Consider the following 18190-nt stretch of genomic DNA (forward strand, 5'->3'; position numbering starts at 1 on the left):
ATTCTAGACCCCCAACCCCAATGGGGCTGGGAATTCACCCGTTTGTATATCAGCCTGCCTGACAGTGACCAACTCTTGCCTCTCTGACAGCTATCCGCCCTAGCACCTTCCAAGAAACCACGTTCCTTGCCAGAACTCATGGGAGTACTTGCTGGGGATAACAACAGGATAACCTAATTATTTAAAGTCAATCTGATAATGTTTTAAAACTAAGCATACAACCACACAATTTGATTATATGTTTAATATTCTTCTGAAGACAATTCTCTACTTACAGGCCTCCTGGTTGAAGCACCCTGAACAGACTGATAAAATTCTGGCTGGACTCGGCTACTTTTCTTGATTCTTCGTTTCCTCACTGAAGATTCTTGCTCACTCTGATGGTGAACTTCCACCAGGGGCTTCGCTTCTTCTAGACGGGCAGCTGCAGCCGCTGCAAGGCGTCTTCTAATATGGCGAGGGCTTGCTCTGAATCCCTGTGGTAGAAAACACAACCGAACAAATCCAGATTTGTATTGAGTTTGTTTGGAAGTTCTCTGGCGCCAGTTCTACCAAGAGCTCCAAAGTCACTACATTCAATGAGATAATTTACCTTTCCAAAGTGAGCAGGAGGCTCAACATGCAAGCACAGTGTATCCACAAGTGTTCTGTAAAGCTCCCCAGTGTTCAGGGCCCAGGGTTATTCTACATTAAGAAATGTGTTTAATCCAGTAAAGCCAGTCCAAAAAGAGAAAAGAAAAAAAAAAAGGCAGGTGAGCACACTGCTTTACTTAAGTATCAAGCAGACCATGTGTGGAGAAAGGTATTTCCACTTGGGCATGAAGCAGGGTGCAGAGAGCAGGACAGAATACCATTCCAGGGTAAAGAGCCACTTTACATTCCTGAGAGCAGGCTCTTTTTGAAGGAAGGAAAGCAGGAATGTGACATATCATTATAAAACACCATAAAGTGAAGATCCAGAACTAAAACAGAGGCAATGCAGAGGAATGAAGGGTATGGGTTTTGCCATCAGATGGGCCTGGGTCCAAACGTTGACTTGTTCATTATAGCTGCACAATTTATTAAACATTTCTGAGTCCAACCTTTCTAATCTAGAAAATGTATAACATTTCACTCACAGGGCTTTTCAATAAGATAACATGTGTAAAATCCCAAGCATGGTATCTGGCAAATAGGGGGTCTGTAATAAAATTGTCATTTTCCTTCTCTCTTAGAGTAAGGTGAGTATAAGAACAACTCATCAGGCCAGGTGAGGTGGCTCACACCTGTAATCCCAAGGCGGGAGGATTGCTTGAACTCAGGAGTTCAAGACCAGCCTGAGCAAGGGTGAGATCTTGCTAAAACTACCCAGGCATCATGGCATGAGCCTGTAGTCCCAGCTACTTGGGAGGCTGAGGTAGGAGGATCACTGGAGTCCAAGAGTTTGAGGTTGCAGTGAGCTATGATGACACCACTGCACTCTACCCAGGGTGACAGAGCGAGACTGTGTCTCAAAAAAAAAAAAAAGAATGACTCATCAGACAATCAGACAATGGGAACAAGCTTAGTTAAGCCATAGTATGCATCTGAGAATGTGCAAACAGTTTTGGAAAATATCAAAGAATTACATAAAATGATCTCTGTCCTCATGACTTACAATTTACTGGAGAGCAGAAGAAGAAATCTAACAGAGAGTCATGAACACACAGGAATGTGTAATTGAGTGTTAAAGTGGGCAGTTCAAAACTCAGTGCTAGCAGATCTCAAAGAAGGAAATCAATGAATGAAGCTGAGAATAGTCTACATGTGGCTTAGTTGAGTGGGTGGCAGTTAAGGAATGAACAGAATTTATATTACATGCAAGGGAAACAACATAAGAAATGAGTGAATAAGTAAAATGATTTATGAATGGGTGGAATATTTATGTAACAATAAGAAATATTATTTGATGATGTGCCAGGATGAGGGTACAAGCTTTGAATAGTGGAAAAAGAGAGGTGGGTAAGCAATAAGTGCTCCAAAGAAGGCTACTTGAGTTTGTGGATCATCTGAATTTTAAAAGATATATAAAAAACTTAAAGGTTGCAATGAAGGCATCAAGGATGGGAATTTAAGAATTTTGGGGGAGAAGCAGTATGAGAATAGGCCTGAGAATGATTCTGTGGGATACTGAAAGATTAATGCATACAGGGGATTTTCACTGAGGGACCTAGGACATGGGCTAGAGTCAGCCTGTACACCAGGCTGAAGGATATGAAGAAGGAGAGAAAATATAAAAGAAGAGGGTGACCCACAAAGTCAAAAGTAGCACTGAGATCAAAAGAAATCCCTGAGAAGGAAATGCAAATGGATCTGGCAAAACTGAGGCCATTGTTTGGGCTCTTCTCATCCCCAAACACATTAGTCTGTTCCCATCCCTCCCCTGTGTGCAAGCTCAGCTGGTCCTCTTCAACTCAAAATAGTCCCAGAAGATCCCCACCACTCCCACATAACCCAGGAGGTACTACCACAGCTGCTGGAGAACAGGATTAAGGAGAAGAGGGAACAGAGCCAACTGCTAAACTGCATTCTACAGCAGAGTTTGGACCAAACATGTCAGAACCAACAACCGTACAGGCTGCTTTTTAAATATGCATGTGCCTGGACATCCTCCATCACACACACGCACACATACACTTTCCTTCCTTCTGAATTAGACCCACTGGTGGTGATGCCAAGAACTTTATTTATTTACTTTTTTTTGTTTTGAGACACAGTCTCGCTCTGTCGCCCTGGCTAGAGTGCAGTGGCATCATCAGAGCTCACTGCAACCTCCAACTCCTGGGCTCAAGTGATCCTCCTGCCTCAGCCCCCTGAGTAGCTGGGACTACAGGCTCAGGCCACAATGCCGGGCTAATTTTTCTATTTTTTGTACAGACAGGGTCTCCCTCTTGCTCAGGCTGGCTTCACACTGCTGACCTCAAGCGATCCTCCCACCTCAGCCTCCCAGAGTGCTAGGATTACAGGAGTGAGCCAACATGCCTGGCTAACAATCTCATTTTTTAATAAGCTTCTCTGGCAGTTTTGTGCCCTTCGAAGATTGAGAACCTGTAGGAGCGAGAGTTTACTCTGACCACTAGGTGGCATTACCTCCCAGAGTCCCTGCAGGCATCCTAGTTCAGAATGTGTGTGCTGGTAGAATGAACAAGTTACTTGATGATGTACTAGCTTCTGCAATAGCAGAGTAAGTCGAGTACATTTCTTTGGTAAGAATTTATAATAGATTCTCCTTCTCTTATGAGTCATAAGCAACCAAATTTGCCTAACTTGTATTGTTACCAATAGTCTTCGGGGACCTACAAATTAAAACACTTAAGGGGAAAAAACTGCATAAAACTCCCTTAAAGTAACACAAAAAGACATTAAAACATGTTAGTACAACCATTCTGGAGAGTAATAACCCAGTGAATCCACGTCCCTGTATCTACCCTAGAGAAATTCTACCGAGAGTGCCCAAGAAAATCATCAATGTGGAATTATTTATGATACTAAAATTTTGAAGCAAATCAGTCTTTCCTAAACTTCAGTCATTTTCATTCCACTTTCACATTTTTCCCAGATCTAATTCTAAGCACCACTACATAGGCCTTAATGATTTATATCCAAATACACTTGTACTATTGTAAAATAACTTTTTATAAGCACAATAGTATAGTACACAGACTCTGCAGCCAGACTATCTGGGTTCAAATACTGCCCCTGTCATTTCCTAGTTATGTAATCTTGGATAGTTTCTTAACCATTTCCTCACCTGTAAAATGAGGGTGAAAAATAGCACTTACTTCATAGGGTTGCTGAAAAGAATAAATTAATTAATGTGTATAAAGTACTTAGCAGAGTGCCTGGAATGGAGTAGTACAATAAGCACTCACTATGATTACTATGTATATTACTTGTGTGAATATAATATATTCGTGCACACAAAAGCATGTCATTAATCAGATGTAAAAAGGGAGATGAGTCACACTGCTGGTGTGCCTCACGGATGGACACATGTGAGGTAGTGAGCATTAGGAAAGAGTTATCTGCTCAAGGGAGCCCCAGGTATTTACTCTCCAATGAGTCAAACTACCTGGGTTCACATACCAGCTCTATTACTAGGTGTGTGATCTTGGCTAAATTAATTCTCTGTGCCTCAGTTTTTTTATCTGTCAAATGCATATAATATTACCTCTCTCATAGGCTTATGATGCTGTTTAAATGACATAATCCATATGAGGTACTTAGAACAGTACACAACATATAAAAAGTAGTTATTGTGATAATAAATTGTTATCATTATTATTACTACTTTACTTCCTGGATCTTGCAGCAGCAATTTACACATCAACAGTTCAGAGCTATGATTACAAACACTACAAACAACAGGAGCCATCAATGGTCAGTCATCTTTATTTCCCTAAATCACTGCAAAGAATTATAGCTCCTTGGTTTATGACACTTGCTTGTCCTAAATACTATAAAAAATAAGCCGTGACTTTTAACAGAAGGACATTTTATTTTAAAACAGTAGGTGGTGCTATAGGCTCTTACAGTTGTTAATAATATTGATGGTGTCAGTATAAAGTCCATTTCTCTTTCTATTCATGTGATCTTGCCTGGATGCCATACCCTTTAACCATTAGGTGAGGGACACTTGGATGCCTCTTAGTAGTGGACTTCTGCCATTTTTAGGCCACCCGATTCATCAGCACCTTTTGGGTAATAATTTCTCAAGATGCGCAGTCTTGTGTGTCTATGTGTGTATGTTAAGAACACTTACCATGAGATCTACTCTCTTAAATTTTTAAGTGCACAATACAATCTTGTTAACTATAAGCACAATGTTGTACAGCAGATTCCCATCTCTCCCACTCTCTGGCCCCTAGCAACTACAATTCCACTCTTTGATTCTATGAATTTGACTATTACAGACACCTCAGTGGAATCTTGCTGTATCTGTATTTCTGTGGCTGGGTTATTTCACTTAGCATAATGCCCTCCAGGTTCATCCGTGCTGCTGCATATGGCAGGATCTCCTTTTTTAAGGCTAATAGTCCATTGTATGTGTATCCTGCATTTTCTTTATCCATTCATCTGTCAACATTTAGGTTATTCTCATATCCTGGCTATTGTGAAAAATGCTGCAATGAACATAGGAACTTGTATATCTCTTCAGGATCCTGATTCCAATTCTCGGATGTATACCCGGAGTGGGACTGCTGGATCATATGGTAATTCTATTTTTAATTTTTTGAGGAATCGCCATACTGTTTTCCACAGTGGCTACACCATTTTACATTACCACCAACAGTGTACAAAGGTTCCAATTTCCCTATATCCTCATGAACACTTGTTATCTTTTGTTTTTTGGGTGACAGCATCCTAATACATAATAAGCTATCTCATTATGGCTTTGATTTGCATTTTTCTGATGATTAGTGCTGTCTTGACACATAGTTAAGTCAAGGTGCTCCACAGCCCACTCTAGATCTTGCCTCTTAATAACCCAGCCCATCTCATGGGTGGGCCCATGGCAAAGGCTCAACGAATTAAAGTCTCTCTGCTTAGACTCTGAATATTAAATAGAGACATGTAAAGACTGAAAAAATCAGTAGGAACTCATTAGTTCCAGTAGCTATACCAAAGACCTTCTGAAGCTGCCTAGTTTCCTCTGTTCTAACCAGACATTGAGTCTTAATTGTGAGTTCTACCATCTATTTGTAATAGATTCTCTTTTGGTTTAAGTCACAGTCAGATTCTGTTGCCTGCAAACAAAAACCTCCAATGCATACACTTTCTGTTATGTTTTCAGATCGTTAGCTATTTTCCTTGGAGGTTAAATGCTCAGACTTAACCAGGCTGTTTGGCTGTGTAGCCTAGCATGAAAAGGGAGAAAATATTAATAGCAATAATTTACTAGGTGCCATTTAAGTGCGAAGCCTGTTATACCCACTGCAGAAATAAGCAAACTTGAGGCTTTTCAAGGTTAAGTAAAGGCTTACAATTAGAAAAGCACAGATTAGAACCCAGGTTTAACCCCAACCAGTGCCCTTCACCACTCTGCTCCTATGCAGGGAGATTATAAGGCAGTGATGCTTTCAGAACTAATCTACATATATTCACAGGACTGGGAAGTGCTCAGGTATATGTGTTGACTGATTAAAATAAGAAAAGTTCTATAAACAATTTAGATAAATCAGGCAGAAATTGAAAACATTAACATTTTCAGGTAGGCATTATTATTACATAAGGTCAAACTACCATCAAGTTTACTGATGAAGCATTTGAACAGATGGAAACTTAACAGATTGACTCACTGAGCATTTATGTAGAATTACTGTTGTTTGTGTTTTTTTTTTTTAAGGCTAGTCACGTGAAGCAGTGGGAATAGAAAGGAACAAATAAATATGCAATTGGTTGTAATCAGTTAGTTGTAAACACCACTGCACTCAGACCAGTCATATATAGAATTACTTTTGTGTTATTACTATAACTGAAAAACTGAGGTGTATAGGTAAACAAGATATAAATTTACTATATAAAAATATTATGAAGCTCAATAAACTGCCATTTGTAAAGCATATAAGGCCCCCCAGAAAGGAAAGGATTCCCCTCATCCCTGGCTAGAAATGTGTACAGCAGAAGCCCTTGGATCCATGGATGAAATTTCAGGGAGATGAGGAGGGCAGCCAATGTACCTAAATGGGGGAAAATTGTCTTTATTTTCATGAACCTCTAATTGAAATTTAGCATATGGTTCAATCACGAATGGAGGCCATAAACCTGGTATCAATAGCAGGTTTTGCCACAAAAGTAATCACAGATACTTAAATATTAAATTGCAGTGGCATGATATCTTGAAATACCATTTATACTTGTTACTTCAAAGTCACAGTAGTTAGTAAATCTGCCACTAGATCTTGTTATTTAATGCAGTAATAAAGAAGTACACATGTCTCTGTCAAAGATGTGTTTAGTAATTTATAATTATATTTCAATATAATTGGTTTCCTATATAATTCTATGTATTTTATTTTATGCATTTAAAAACATTCTGAGAATGAGTCCATGGGCTTCACCAGACTTCCAGAGGGGTTTATATAGTATAAAATAGGTGCAGAATACAGAGAATCTCGGAAATTTTCATAAGGGGGTTATGACAGAGACGGCTAGCTGGTCACCAAAATTCAAGTTTGCCTCTTTTTCTTGGTCACAAGCTAGACTACATTTCCCAGCCACCCTTGCTTTTAGATAAGGCCATGTGACTGGGTTCTAGCCAATGACATGTTGACATATGTGAGCCATTTCTGTAGCACAGCCACAGCGTGGGCTCTTCTCCTCTTTTGGCTGGGATGACCTTCGCAGCAACTGTGAAAGTCACATATTAAAGTTGGCAAGTGACTCTATCATATAACTACATGAAGGAGGCCACTCTGTCAACCTATTCACTCAACTGTACCTTTAAATGAGCAACAAATATATTTCTATTTTGTTAGAGCCAATGAGTGTGTACGTGGTGTATGAGTTTTCATTACCCTGATTCAGTGGCTCTCAAACTTTATCAAGCATCAGAACCACCTGAAAGGCTCATTAAAACACAGATTACTGGGCCCGCACTCTTGGAGTTTCTGATTAAGTCAGTTTGGGATGGGGCAGAGAATGTCATTTCTAACAAGCCCTCCAATGACGCGGATGCTACCATCATGTAACTACAGTCTGAGAAACGCTGTTCTCACTAACACTCAGTCCTGCCCTTACTGTGTGGTTGGTGAGTAATTTAGGTCATAATAACACTGTATCCCATAGTGCTGTGTGTCTCAGGATTAGAGCAATTTAGCCCTTAGTGGTTTCAATAGCCCTACATTAAAAGATTGGTCCTGGAAGCTGCCCTGTCAGCTGGAGAAAGAAAGTAATGTATCTAGAGCCACTTTTCTGTTTTCAGAAAGAACACATTCCCTGGCAAATAAGGGACAATGGGACAAAATATTACCTTTTTAAAGTCTTTTCTAACAATTAATTATTCTTTGGTTTAGAACATTGGTTCCTGAAGGTATGATGACAGCAAAAAGTCTGTTTTGGAAAAGTCTAAGGAATTGTACATTTATTTTAGATAAAATTTCACAGGTTAGTAATATGTTTCTTTTATATTGACTGATATTATATCAACTAATTATTAGTTCCTGCTGATCAGAAGCTCTGATTTGCAATCAGAGAGCCTGGATGTTTTTTAAATTGCAAATGAATTACAACCAAAATGCAGTTTTGTAAATGGAAATCTTTTAAAATCACTTAGTGATGTCAATCATTCCCTACTTGGACATAATGCCCTAACCACAGTCCCTGCTCCCTAAGGGAGCATGTTTTGTACACAGTGCCCCACCCCTCCAGTAACAGTTGCTGGGTCTTCACAGCACTGGGGCTGTGTCTATCAGAGTCCCTCCCTTGAGAGTTTGACAAATACTGAGAGTCTAGCCTGCTTAGCATAGAGGGAGGGAGGAAAGGAGGAAATGAAGGGAGGGAGAGAGAATGGGGGGGAGGGAATTCTGTAGACCATTGCTTCTCAAACTTTAGTATATATATGCATAATCTGGGAATCTTATTAAAATTCAGATTCTAATGCAGTGGGTCTGGGTGGGGCCTGAGATTCTGCATTTCTAACAGGCTGTGGGGATGAATTCCGATGTCAATGGCCTGCAGACCAAAATTTGAGTAACAAGAATGTAGAAAGATTGATGGAAGCTGTGTGGCCTTTGTACAGGGTGAGGATATCAGGATACAGAAATCCTAAGTGAAGGGAGAAAAAGGGAAAGCAGCAGCTAGTGGAACAGAGCTGAGTCACCCCTATGACATCTCACTACTGCAGGGAATCCACAACCAACTTCCAAGTCTTATCTCTGTGAAGCCAGACACCAGTATGGATCTTTTTCTTAGATTGCCATTAAATTATACATACAATATGCCCTAAAATATAGTTATGTCTCTGATTCTGCATCCAAATGAGCCTAAAGATAAACAAAACAAAGCCTCCATGGATAGGGGTTGGGTGAAGAATCAAAGGAGACTTTGAGGTTGAAACTACTTGAGATATGGCATCTCCTCCCTTAAAGAGCTTAAAGTGTTTTTAAATTATAAACGTTAGATTAGCCCAAGCAGGGCTCATCGGGTACACTCAGAAAACTACATTCTCCATTCTGGTTGTCCTTTCAAATCCACAATGAGGGGTTAGTTTTCTCTCAGCCCTACATAAAATTATATGTAGGTCCTATAATTTTTCTGGTTATTCTCAGATAATTAAAAACTCCTCCAACCACTTCTAGTCATGAAAAACGGTTCCATTCCAATGAGGTCGCATCATTCCTTCTGGTTTCCTCTTAGACAGGGTCTAAAGTGACTCCAGACTCTTTTCCCAAGAAATCCATAAGAAATACTCTTGTATCCTTTTGCCCTAACAAAGTCTGAGAGTAGGCTGTTCCCAGTGCACCCATTTCTGCTTGCTCCACCATGAGAATGTAACAGAAGGAAGGGCCCAAAGAAAAAAGTTTCTTTCTCTTTAAAACTTCCCCCACTCTTTTTGGGAACTGAAGCCCAGCCTGCATTCCTGAGGCAGGTTAAATCCTTTGTTAAAAGAGATAACTCAGCCATCCCAAGCTGCACCAACCCCCTAGGTGAGCGGCTGGCTAGTTAACAGGCTTTGTCTTCCAGAGATGGGACGATTAGAATAGTTAACCACGATAACCTAGAACTGAAAGGCCCTCCCTTTAAAAGCTCCGTATTTCTACTTATGTTCAGGAAATTTGGATTTTGAGATGAGAAGGTTTACCATTTTTCCTCCTTTGCCAGCAAAGTAATGAAACTTCTCTTTTTCCTCCTCCCCAAACCAATTGTTCTCCTTCTTCTGATGTGGCCTCCGGAACAAGTGCCGAGCTTTCAGAACAAGAACAGCCATCCAGCAACGGTCTCTGGCCCTTTGGAACTAGCATATGTGATCTAGCATCAGCCTGGCACACAGGTTCTGTGGACACACGTCAACCTTTCCCAGTGCTCCCCTTAATATCACTCTCACTAGGCTTAAGAAGGTGTGGGGTGGGGCTTGGGACACTGCCAAGAAATTTTCCAGTCTCTAACCTTGACCTGTCCAATAGGGTGACTACTAGCCATATATGACTATTTTCATTCATATTTTAATTAATTAAAATTAAATTAAAAATTCAGTTCTTCAGGCATACTAGCCACATTCTAAGTACTCAATAACACATGTGGCTAGTGGTGACCATATTGGATGATGCAGATAAAACATTTCTGCTCTCACAGAAAGTTTTATTGAACAGTACATCTCTAACCTCTCAAAGCTGAATCCTTAGGTATATGGATAAAACCATATAACTAAAACTGGTGATGGTTGACTACAACTGTCAGTGTAGGCTGTTGTTGCAAGCAACAGCAAAACTCGGTAACTAAACACAATAAAAGCTCATGCCTTGCTCATCACACAGTCACACATAGATCAGCAAATGGGAGAGATGCTCTGCTTGGCACAGTCATTCAGGACACCAGGCACCTTCCACCTGTGGCTCTTTAGGTCCTCAATGTCCTCTCCACTCTGTTGGCTTATGAAAAAAAGAGCCAGGAATATATGTGGATGGTTTCAGTGGGCAAGGCCTGTAAATGTCACACATCACTTCTTACATTTCACTAAGTAGAACTCAGTTACATGGCCATTACCTAATTGCAAGGGAAGCTAAAAAATTAGGCTACATGCCCAGAAGAAAAGAACACAGATATTGATGACCAACAGCAGACTCTACACAGAACTGGTGGCAAAACCAATTTCACAGCCACCTCCTTTGCAAGTCCTACATAGAGGTCTACTCTTTTCTCTGGAAATGTGAGCCTTTCTGACTAAAACTCTTGGGGCCTCAAACAAAACTAAGACAAAGAGTTCTATTTTCACATCTAATTACAAAGCCAAACATAAGTCTCATTTATCTAATACTTTTCCAGCACTGTTCAGCTGTTAACTACATCTAACTCTCTCTAATTCTTCACAGTTCCATAAACAATATAATTTCTAGTTATCAAGCCTATGTGTCAAACACTGTGCATGCATTATCTTACTATTTTTTGCCATATTCCTAGGAGGTAAAGACTATTTTAAAGCCCATTTTACAGATAAGGAAATGGACACTTAGAAGTTTGCCTAAGACATAGTAAATATCTGCTCTAGTATTGAAACTTAGGCAACCTGACCTGTGATCTCCATCAGGGTTCAGCAAACTATGGCCCTCAGGCCAAATCTGAACCACCATCTGTTTTTGCAAAGTTTCATTGGAACATAGCCATGTCCATTCATTTACATATTGTCTATGCTACCTCTGTGCTACAAAAGCAGAGTTGAGTAGTTGCAACAGAGATCATATGGCCTGCAAAGTCAAAAATACTGAACTTGCTATCTGGTCCTCTACAGAAAAATGTTGCCAACCCTTGCTCATAGACTGAAAAGTAATTTTGATTTGGTGTTTTGGTCTGCTAATCTGTACTGACAACAACCTAGTCTGTGAAATATAAGGTCAGTCTAATTTCCCTCTGGCAGCCATGTCTACTCCATCTGTTTGTAGTTTCTAGGCAGATTAAACAGCATCTGTTATATTGCTTCGTCAAACACATAGATGATACTACCAAAGCATGCACTTGAATTATTTTTCTAATCTGATGATTCTTTTTATATTTGGACTGTAACTACCAAGCAAAAGTTTGCACAAATTTTATCAACCCTACTGCTTTTGGTATAATAGGTTTCAACCCTTTACCCTTTCCACCTCCAACTTTGGTGTTTAGGGATAAAGTCATCAGCCACTAAGTGAAAGAGAATTGTTTATAGGCATTGGCTGTCCAGTAAAGCAGGGCTTATTTTATTGAAATTAGCCTGCACCCGGTTCTTCCTTAGACTGAATTCCTCAACTCTATATTTTTTACCAAAATGAACCATAAAAAGAAAATAAATATGCTTGACTTTTAAAAGACTTTTAGAGTAGGGAACCAACATGGCATTCATATTAAAATCAAGTTAAAAGTAGGGTAGAAATTGCACTATATGCAACACTATGACAAGAACGTTTTAATGGATGCTGTGGGGCACCACGCAGATCTCCCCTTCCTGAGCCAGACACTCATTTCCCCAGCAGCTGAGTGGCGGCAGCTGCTTTCAGCTGACTCCCTATCTGGGAATTGCCCTCAGCCTGATCCAGGGTCACACTCCCTACCCCAGGCCAATGCTGGTCCATGGGAAAGGGGGAGTGCTTGCTTGCCTCAATTAGGGACAACTCTGCAACTTCTCATGGGGTCTTGGGGCCTCTTGCATGTGCATCACTATTCAACTTCTCCCTTAGCCCGATCCTGCGTCCCTGGTGAGGGTGTCCTTCCTGAGGGCACTCCCCAGTACACCTCCTGCACATACGCTGGATCTCAACGTCAATTTCCCTGGGAAGCTGACCTGAAACAAAAATGAAGTCTGATTTCCTGCATAGTGCCATCCATGACACTTATGAACCACATTTAACATTCAACGACAGAAAAGATTCAGCAACAAAGAGCTTCTAGAGAATAGCAAATCCGTCAATACAAAAAATGAGAATAACAGCCAAACACTAGGCACTATATACATCACAAACAGGTGGCAACAGGATAGAGAGACAGTAGCCATATGAAAAAGCAAAGTGGGAGTAGACGAGCTCTAGAAAGAAACCGAAGCTCCATCCAAAGCTAAGGAGGGCAAGTGAGGAAGGCTGCCTGAGAAACAGGAGCAGCAGTCAGTGCAATCTGCTCTTGCGGCAGCCAGAGCTCAGCTCCTCTCAGCAACAGGCCCACAGCCCCAGGCACAGACAGTCATGCGCAATGACAGGCTCTATAAATAGCTGTGCAACCAGAAAATCATAACCCAGTCTTCATAATTACAGACCGAGGGGTCTTAGAGATGATTCTTTAAATGTGAGCACAGTCTGTTTGCACGCAGCCCTGAGATACCCACTCACAGACAGTATCACTAGTGACTATGTCTACAAACAGGGTCATAGTTTAAAAATGTGTACATCCAAGACAATGTCCTTTTCAAAATAAGAACCTAGGAAATATGAAATAAGGAGGCATGTTCTATGGAGTATTTTCAACTTCCCAAATGCAAATTCCGAGAGGCTAAATAGCACCCAAATAGCAAGATTTCTGAAATGGTAAAGAGTTACATGATTCAAAGACCACAGAGACCAGGCTTAAACAGAAGGCAGCATAGAGGGGCGTGAGGAGAAAAAAAGGACCAGAAAAAGAGCACGAGAAGTCAACTGAGATAGGTGAGGCTGTATCCCACTGAGTGTACGGGAGAATATAGGGGGGTGGGAGGGTGAAGATGCAGAAGGAAAGAAAGATAGAAAACATGAAAACAAGAAAAGAAAAAAAACTTGTGCTAATTTGCACCAAGTCACAGCAAAATCCTAATAAGCGGTCACTGGGTTTTTTTCAAGAGCATCCTTGGGTACCTCTCAATACTCACTACAAAATTAAGTCTTTAAGAAACAAAACTCAATTTATCAGACAGTGTATCAGAAACAACTCAAGACACAGCAGAGAACAATGGATTAAGATCAAGAAGACAGAATAAAGACCTACATGTACACACAAATTGAACTGCTGACATTTTACACAGGGGAAGAATGAGTGGTTAAACTAACCTGACAACTACAGCTGTATCAACGGTATCCCCAACAAGCTATTCTCAAGTAATAGCTTAGTCTTCAGGTCTAACTTTGTCCTAAAAAGATAGTGTTTCTATGAGAAATTTCAAATTGAAGCCAATTTTACCATGATTTAGGCAGACTCAGTATATTCCCTATCAAAATCAGTGGACAGGGCCTCACTAGTTCAGGTGGCAGACAGGTAACAGGGCGGGGGGGGGGGAGGAGGGGGGTGGGCGGGGAGTAGCAAGCCATTAAGAGTCACCAGTACGTACAGGCAAGAGCCCACGGGTCAGCACAGCCGGGAGAGGACCCAGGCATCAAATACTCAAAGCCAGGCAGACAGGCGCATGACTAGCTGATTAGTTCAAGCAAAGCAGGACCTGAGCAGCCATAAGGGGTAGAGGCCCTAAGACCCCTAAGTGTCCTATTGTATGTCCCCTCTCACGGACTCCTGAACCTCGCCCAGGATCTAGCAACTAAATAGCATCAGCCCTTCAGATGGTATCTGTTCTGGCTGGTCAGTGCCCACATTCTACTGGTCGTTAAATATTTTGAATATTGCCCCTGCCAATGTATGAAGTTAACAAAAGCTATTCAGGCTTTTGGGCTAGAGTTCAGGGCAGGATTTCAAGTCCCAAAGGTGGGCTATGGTACTAAAGCGAGAAAGCAGGGATCAGCATTTATTTACCAGCACAAACTGGGCTGATCAGAAATGTTTCAGAAACATCAACAGCCCCCACGGAAGATGCACACAGCAGGAAGGACTGACCATTCCTGCCCACTGTCTGGGGGCTGGACCTTTGCCCCTGTAGAGATTGAATGTGAATTTGGTCTGTGTTCAACTCTTAAATGCTTCTCTGGCAGTACACTCCCTCTCAAAATCTGCTTATGCTGAAGATACACTTATCACCAAGAAGGGAAAAACATGTTTTCATGACCTAAAATTCTTCTGATAATTTATACCGAGTAAAGAGAGAGAAAGGGGGCAGGGAGAGGTAACAGGACCAGGTGCCAAACAAAGATGGTTAGCCAGAGGTTTGGGAGAAATGTTTGCGCCTAGTCTATTTTGGGGGTAGCGATAGCATTTTTTTTTTTTAAGTGAGCAAACCTTTTATTTCAGAAGAGTCTTCCTTTTTTTTTTTTTTTTTGCGATAGCATTTTTTACTGTTTATTTCTGCTGTCTTTGACATGCATCACATGGACACCACCATAAATTATGCATTAGAAGTCACCTTGTACTGACTCCTTTTCCTAAGATGATGTTATTGAATCTAGTAGCTAAAAGCTTTGAAGAGATTTTGTTACTTTCTCTTGCTTCTCTTGTAGTTATCTGGGCAAGAGTTATGAACTTTTCAACCTGGATCATATAATTCCTGTTGACTTTTCCCAGCAGAATGATTCAAGTGGAGTTTATTTCAATGTGGCTTTTTCATAGCATTCATCACAGTTTGACTTATGAAATATGAGGGCAAAGACGTGCTTTTTTTTTTTTCATCTTTGTGTCCTTCATTTGCTCCTACTTATGTTTGGCACAAAGGAGATTCTCAATATGTTTGGGTTTCAATTTTTTCCTTTTTAAAGATCTATTTGTCTGAAAATTTCAGAAAACACAAATTAGAAACTTAAATCCACCTATAGTTGAAATGTTTTTCTTGAACTACACAAATAAGTGTGAATGTCCCTATTTTGTACCTCCAAACATATTCCTCCAGAGTAATCACTGTGAAGTTAATACATATCATTTTGATTTTTCCTGTACTTAGACAGATATTTATAGATACCAAAAAATAATTTAACAAAAATAGGATCTTGTTATACATATGTTTTGCACTTTGCTCTTTTCATTTAACAATAATACAGATAGCCTTTCAGGTACACATTCTTTTTAACAACTGAATGATTTTCCACTATATACATGTAACATACTTTAGTTAACTATTCTCCTATTGATTGAAACCAGGATATTTCAAATTTATTCTATTATAAACAGTGCAATAAATGAAATAAATATGTATCTTTAACTAAATCTTCTTTACTTAGAAGTGGAATTGCCAGGCCATAGAAAATGTTCGAGAGATACCACAGGTACCAAATGTGTCACTAAACATGTTGTACCAAATTACATTTCTAGCAACAGTATGAAACTGCCTTTTTAATCCTATCTCCATCAACACTGAATAGCATAAATCTTTATATCTGTTGCCAGACTGATGGGGAAAATTTGCATATATTTATTAATGAAGTTGTAAATATTTTTATATTTTCATAAGCCATTTTTTGTTTTCTTCTATAAATGGTTCACATCCTTTGCTCATCTGTGTACAACTTATAGATTTTATAGCTTTTTGTATAATATGAATAAAATTATTTGCTATATATGCAGCAAGTATTTTTGCCTAGGTTGCAACCTGTCTTTTCATTTTGTTATACAGAAGTTTAGAACTCTTTTATTCAAAACTGCCAATCTCTTTCTTTATGACTTTAAAATTTTTATTTTTCCCTAGAAATTTTCTCCCAACTGCAAGATTATAAAACATTCTCCTATATCTTCTTCTGTTTTTTAAATCCTTCAAATGTACATTTATAATCCATCTGGAATTAAAAGTATATTTTAAATCCATCTGAAATTAATTTTTTACTATGTGTGATGAACAACTAATTTTATTTCCTCCTAAGTAAGTAACATCATATACTGATCTATTCTTTCTCCAATGAGTTTATTTTATTCATTTTTTATTTTTTAAAATGTATTAATATTTTATTATAGAAAAATTTAAAAAAAAACGAAGACAGCAGGAAGATCACTTGAGCCCAGAAGTTTGAGGTCGCAGTGAGCTATGATGACGCCACTGCACTGTAGCCCAGGCAACAGAGTGAGACTCTGTCTCAAAAAAAAAAAAAAAAGAAAGAAAGAAAGAAGATAAAAGAGTATAAGTACCTATCACCCAACTTCAACAACTATCAATTCATCTCTACAGATTTAAAATGCCCACCTTTATCATCTACTGAACTTATCCATATATGTGGATATATATCTCAACATTCTGCTCTGGTTCCACTTTAATCCATGTGGTTATTTTTATGATGATTACACAAACACATACACATTTTTATAAAAACAATAAACAATAAAAAGACTCTTTACACTGTATTGTAATCAGATAAAAAGTGTAGTAAGATACAGGCTGACTGCTCTAACAAAGAGATCCAAAACTACAGTGACTCAAACAAGACAGGAATTCATTTTTCTTGGACACTTCATAGTTGGTAGAGGATTGATCCATGCGGTCCTCCAAGAACTCAGGATCCTACCCTATCACTGCTCTGCCTTCCGCTCAGGTAGTCCTTGTCACATGGTTGAAGACTGGCTCACCACCACAATTCCTTTCCAGGCATGAGAAGAAAGCAAGGGACTGTGGGAAGCAAGCAGCTCTTCTCTTCTGAGGACTTGACCTAGAATGTGCATCTACCATTGGCTTCTACTTATTGCCAATTGTCCAGAACTTAAGCCACATAGTCACACATAACTGCATGGAAGCCTGAAAAATGTAGTCTCTTGCTGCCTTGCCATGTGCCCAGCTACAATCAGGGTATTTCTATTACCAAAAAAAAAAAAAAAAGGAAAAATGGATTCTGAAGGAAAATTTATAGTCTCTACTACAGTGAGCAACTGTTAAAATTTTTTATGCCACATAGTTTCACTGGTTATCTATAAAAAGTACTTAAAAGAGTTGCCAACTTTAAAAATGAATTATGCATCCTTATTTTACAGAAAGACAAGAGTTCCAAAATTGCCAACTTTCACTGACAGCAAGATGCCATCAGCAGCAGGTACTTTCAAACAAATAAACCAAACCAATTAAGGTGATGTTTGAACAATGGATGAGAAAGTAACTGCTCTTTTAAATTTGTGGAATAGAAAAAATACTTTGAAAATGATGAAAATTTGAATATATTTCAAATAATATGTGATTTTGTTCCCCTACCCCAAAATGTAAGTTTGTTATCTAGACTAAAAGTTCTCATTTTTTAGGTTTTAAAATTGAAAATACAGTTCTCTGATGTGTTTTAAAACCCCCCAAATGAAGAATTTTTTCAGCCAGTTTTGTAATCATTTGTTAAGAGTATAAAAACCAACACCCTTGCCGCACGACTGGCCTAATCTGAAGGCATTGATTTTTATACTCTTTTTTTTTTTTGACATCTAATTTTAGTTTGTTCCTCTCGTTTAGTCAAAACAGGGATCAAACTTCTCTGACAGTTTTACAATGTCTATGGTCAGACTTATACTTCTCACTGAATCAAAATTTTGAAATATTTATTTATAAGGTTAATAACTATCTTTAAAGTCAGGCAGTTCACTGAGCAATCAAATATTTTTGCCCATAGACATTCAGATTGAATTACTGCTATAAATAAGATAGTTATAATCTCTGTGGTTTCAGTCTGAACATATAACTTGTAAC

At 39.2% G+C, this 18190-nt stretch overlaps 1 protein-coding gene across 4 annotated transcripts in view; it reads right to left on the bottom strand.

The window, feature by feature from the left end:
• DST (dystonin) overlaps positions 1-18190 on the bottom strand; it is a 443403-nt gene that overhangs the window by 391865 nt on the left and 33348 nt on the right. For all 4 annotated transcript variants that reach the window (XM_069487494.1, XM_069487492.1, XM_069487489.1 and 1 more), the window contains exon 3: positions 276-476. In XM_069487494.1, coding sequence (XP_069343595.1) covers positions 276-476 — 201 coding nt within the window. The remainder of the gene's footprint in view (positions 1-275; positions 477-18190) is intronic.

This window comes from Eulemur rufifrons, chromosome 15, assembly GCF_041146395.1.
Source record: "Eulemur rufifrons isolate Redbay chromosome 15, OSU_ERuf_1, whole genome shotgun sequence".
NCBI classification, from domain to species: domain Eukaryota; kingdom Metazoa; phylum Chordata; class Mammalia; order Primates; family Lemuridae; genus Eulemur; species Eulemur rufifrons.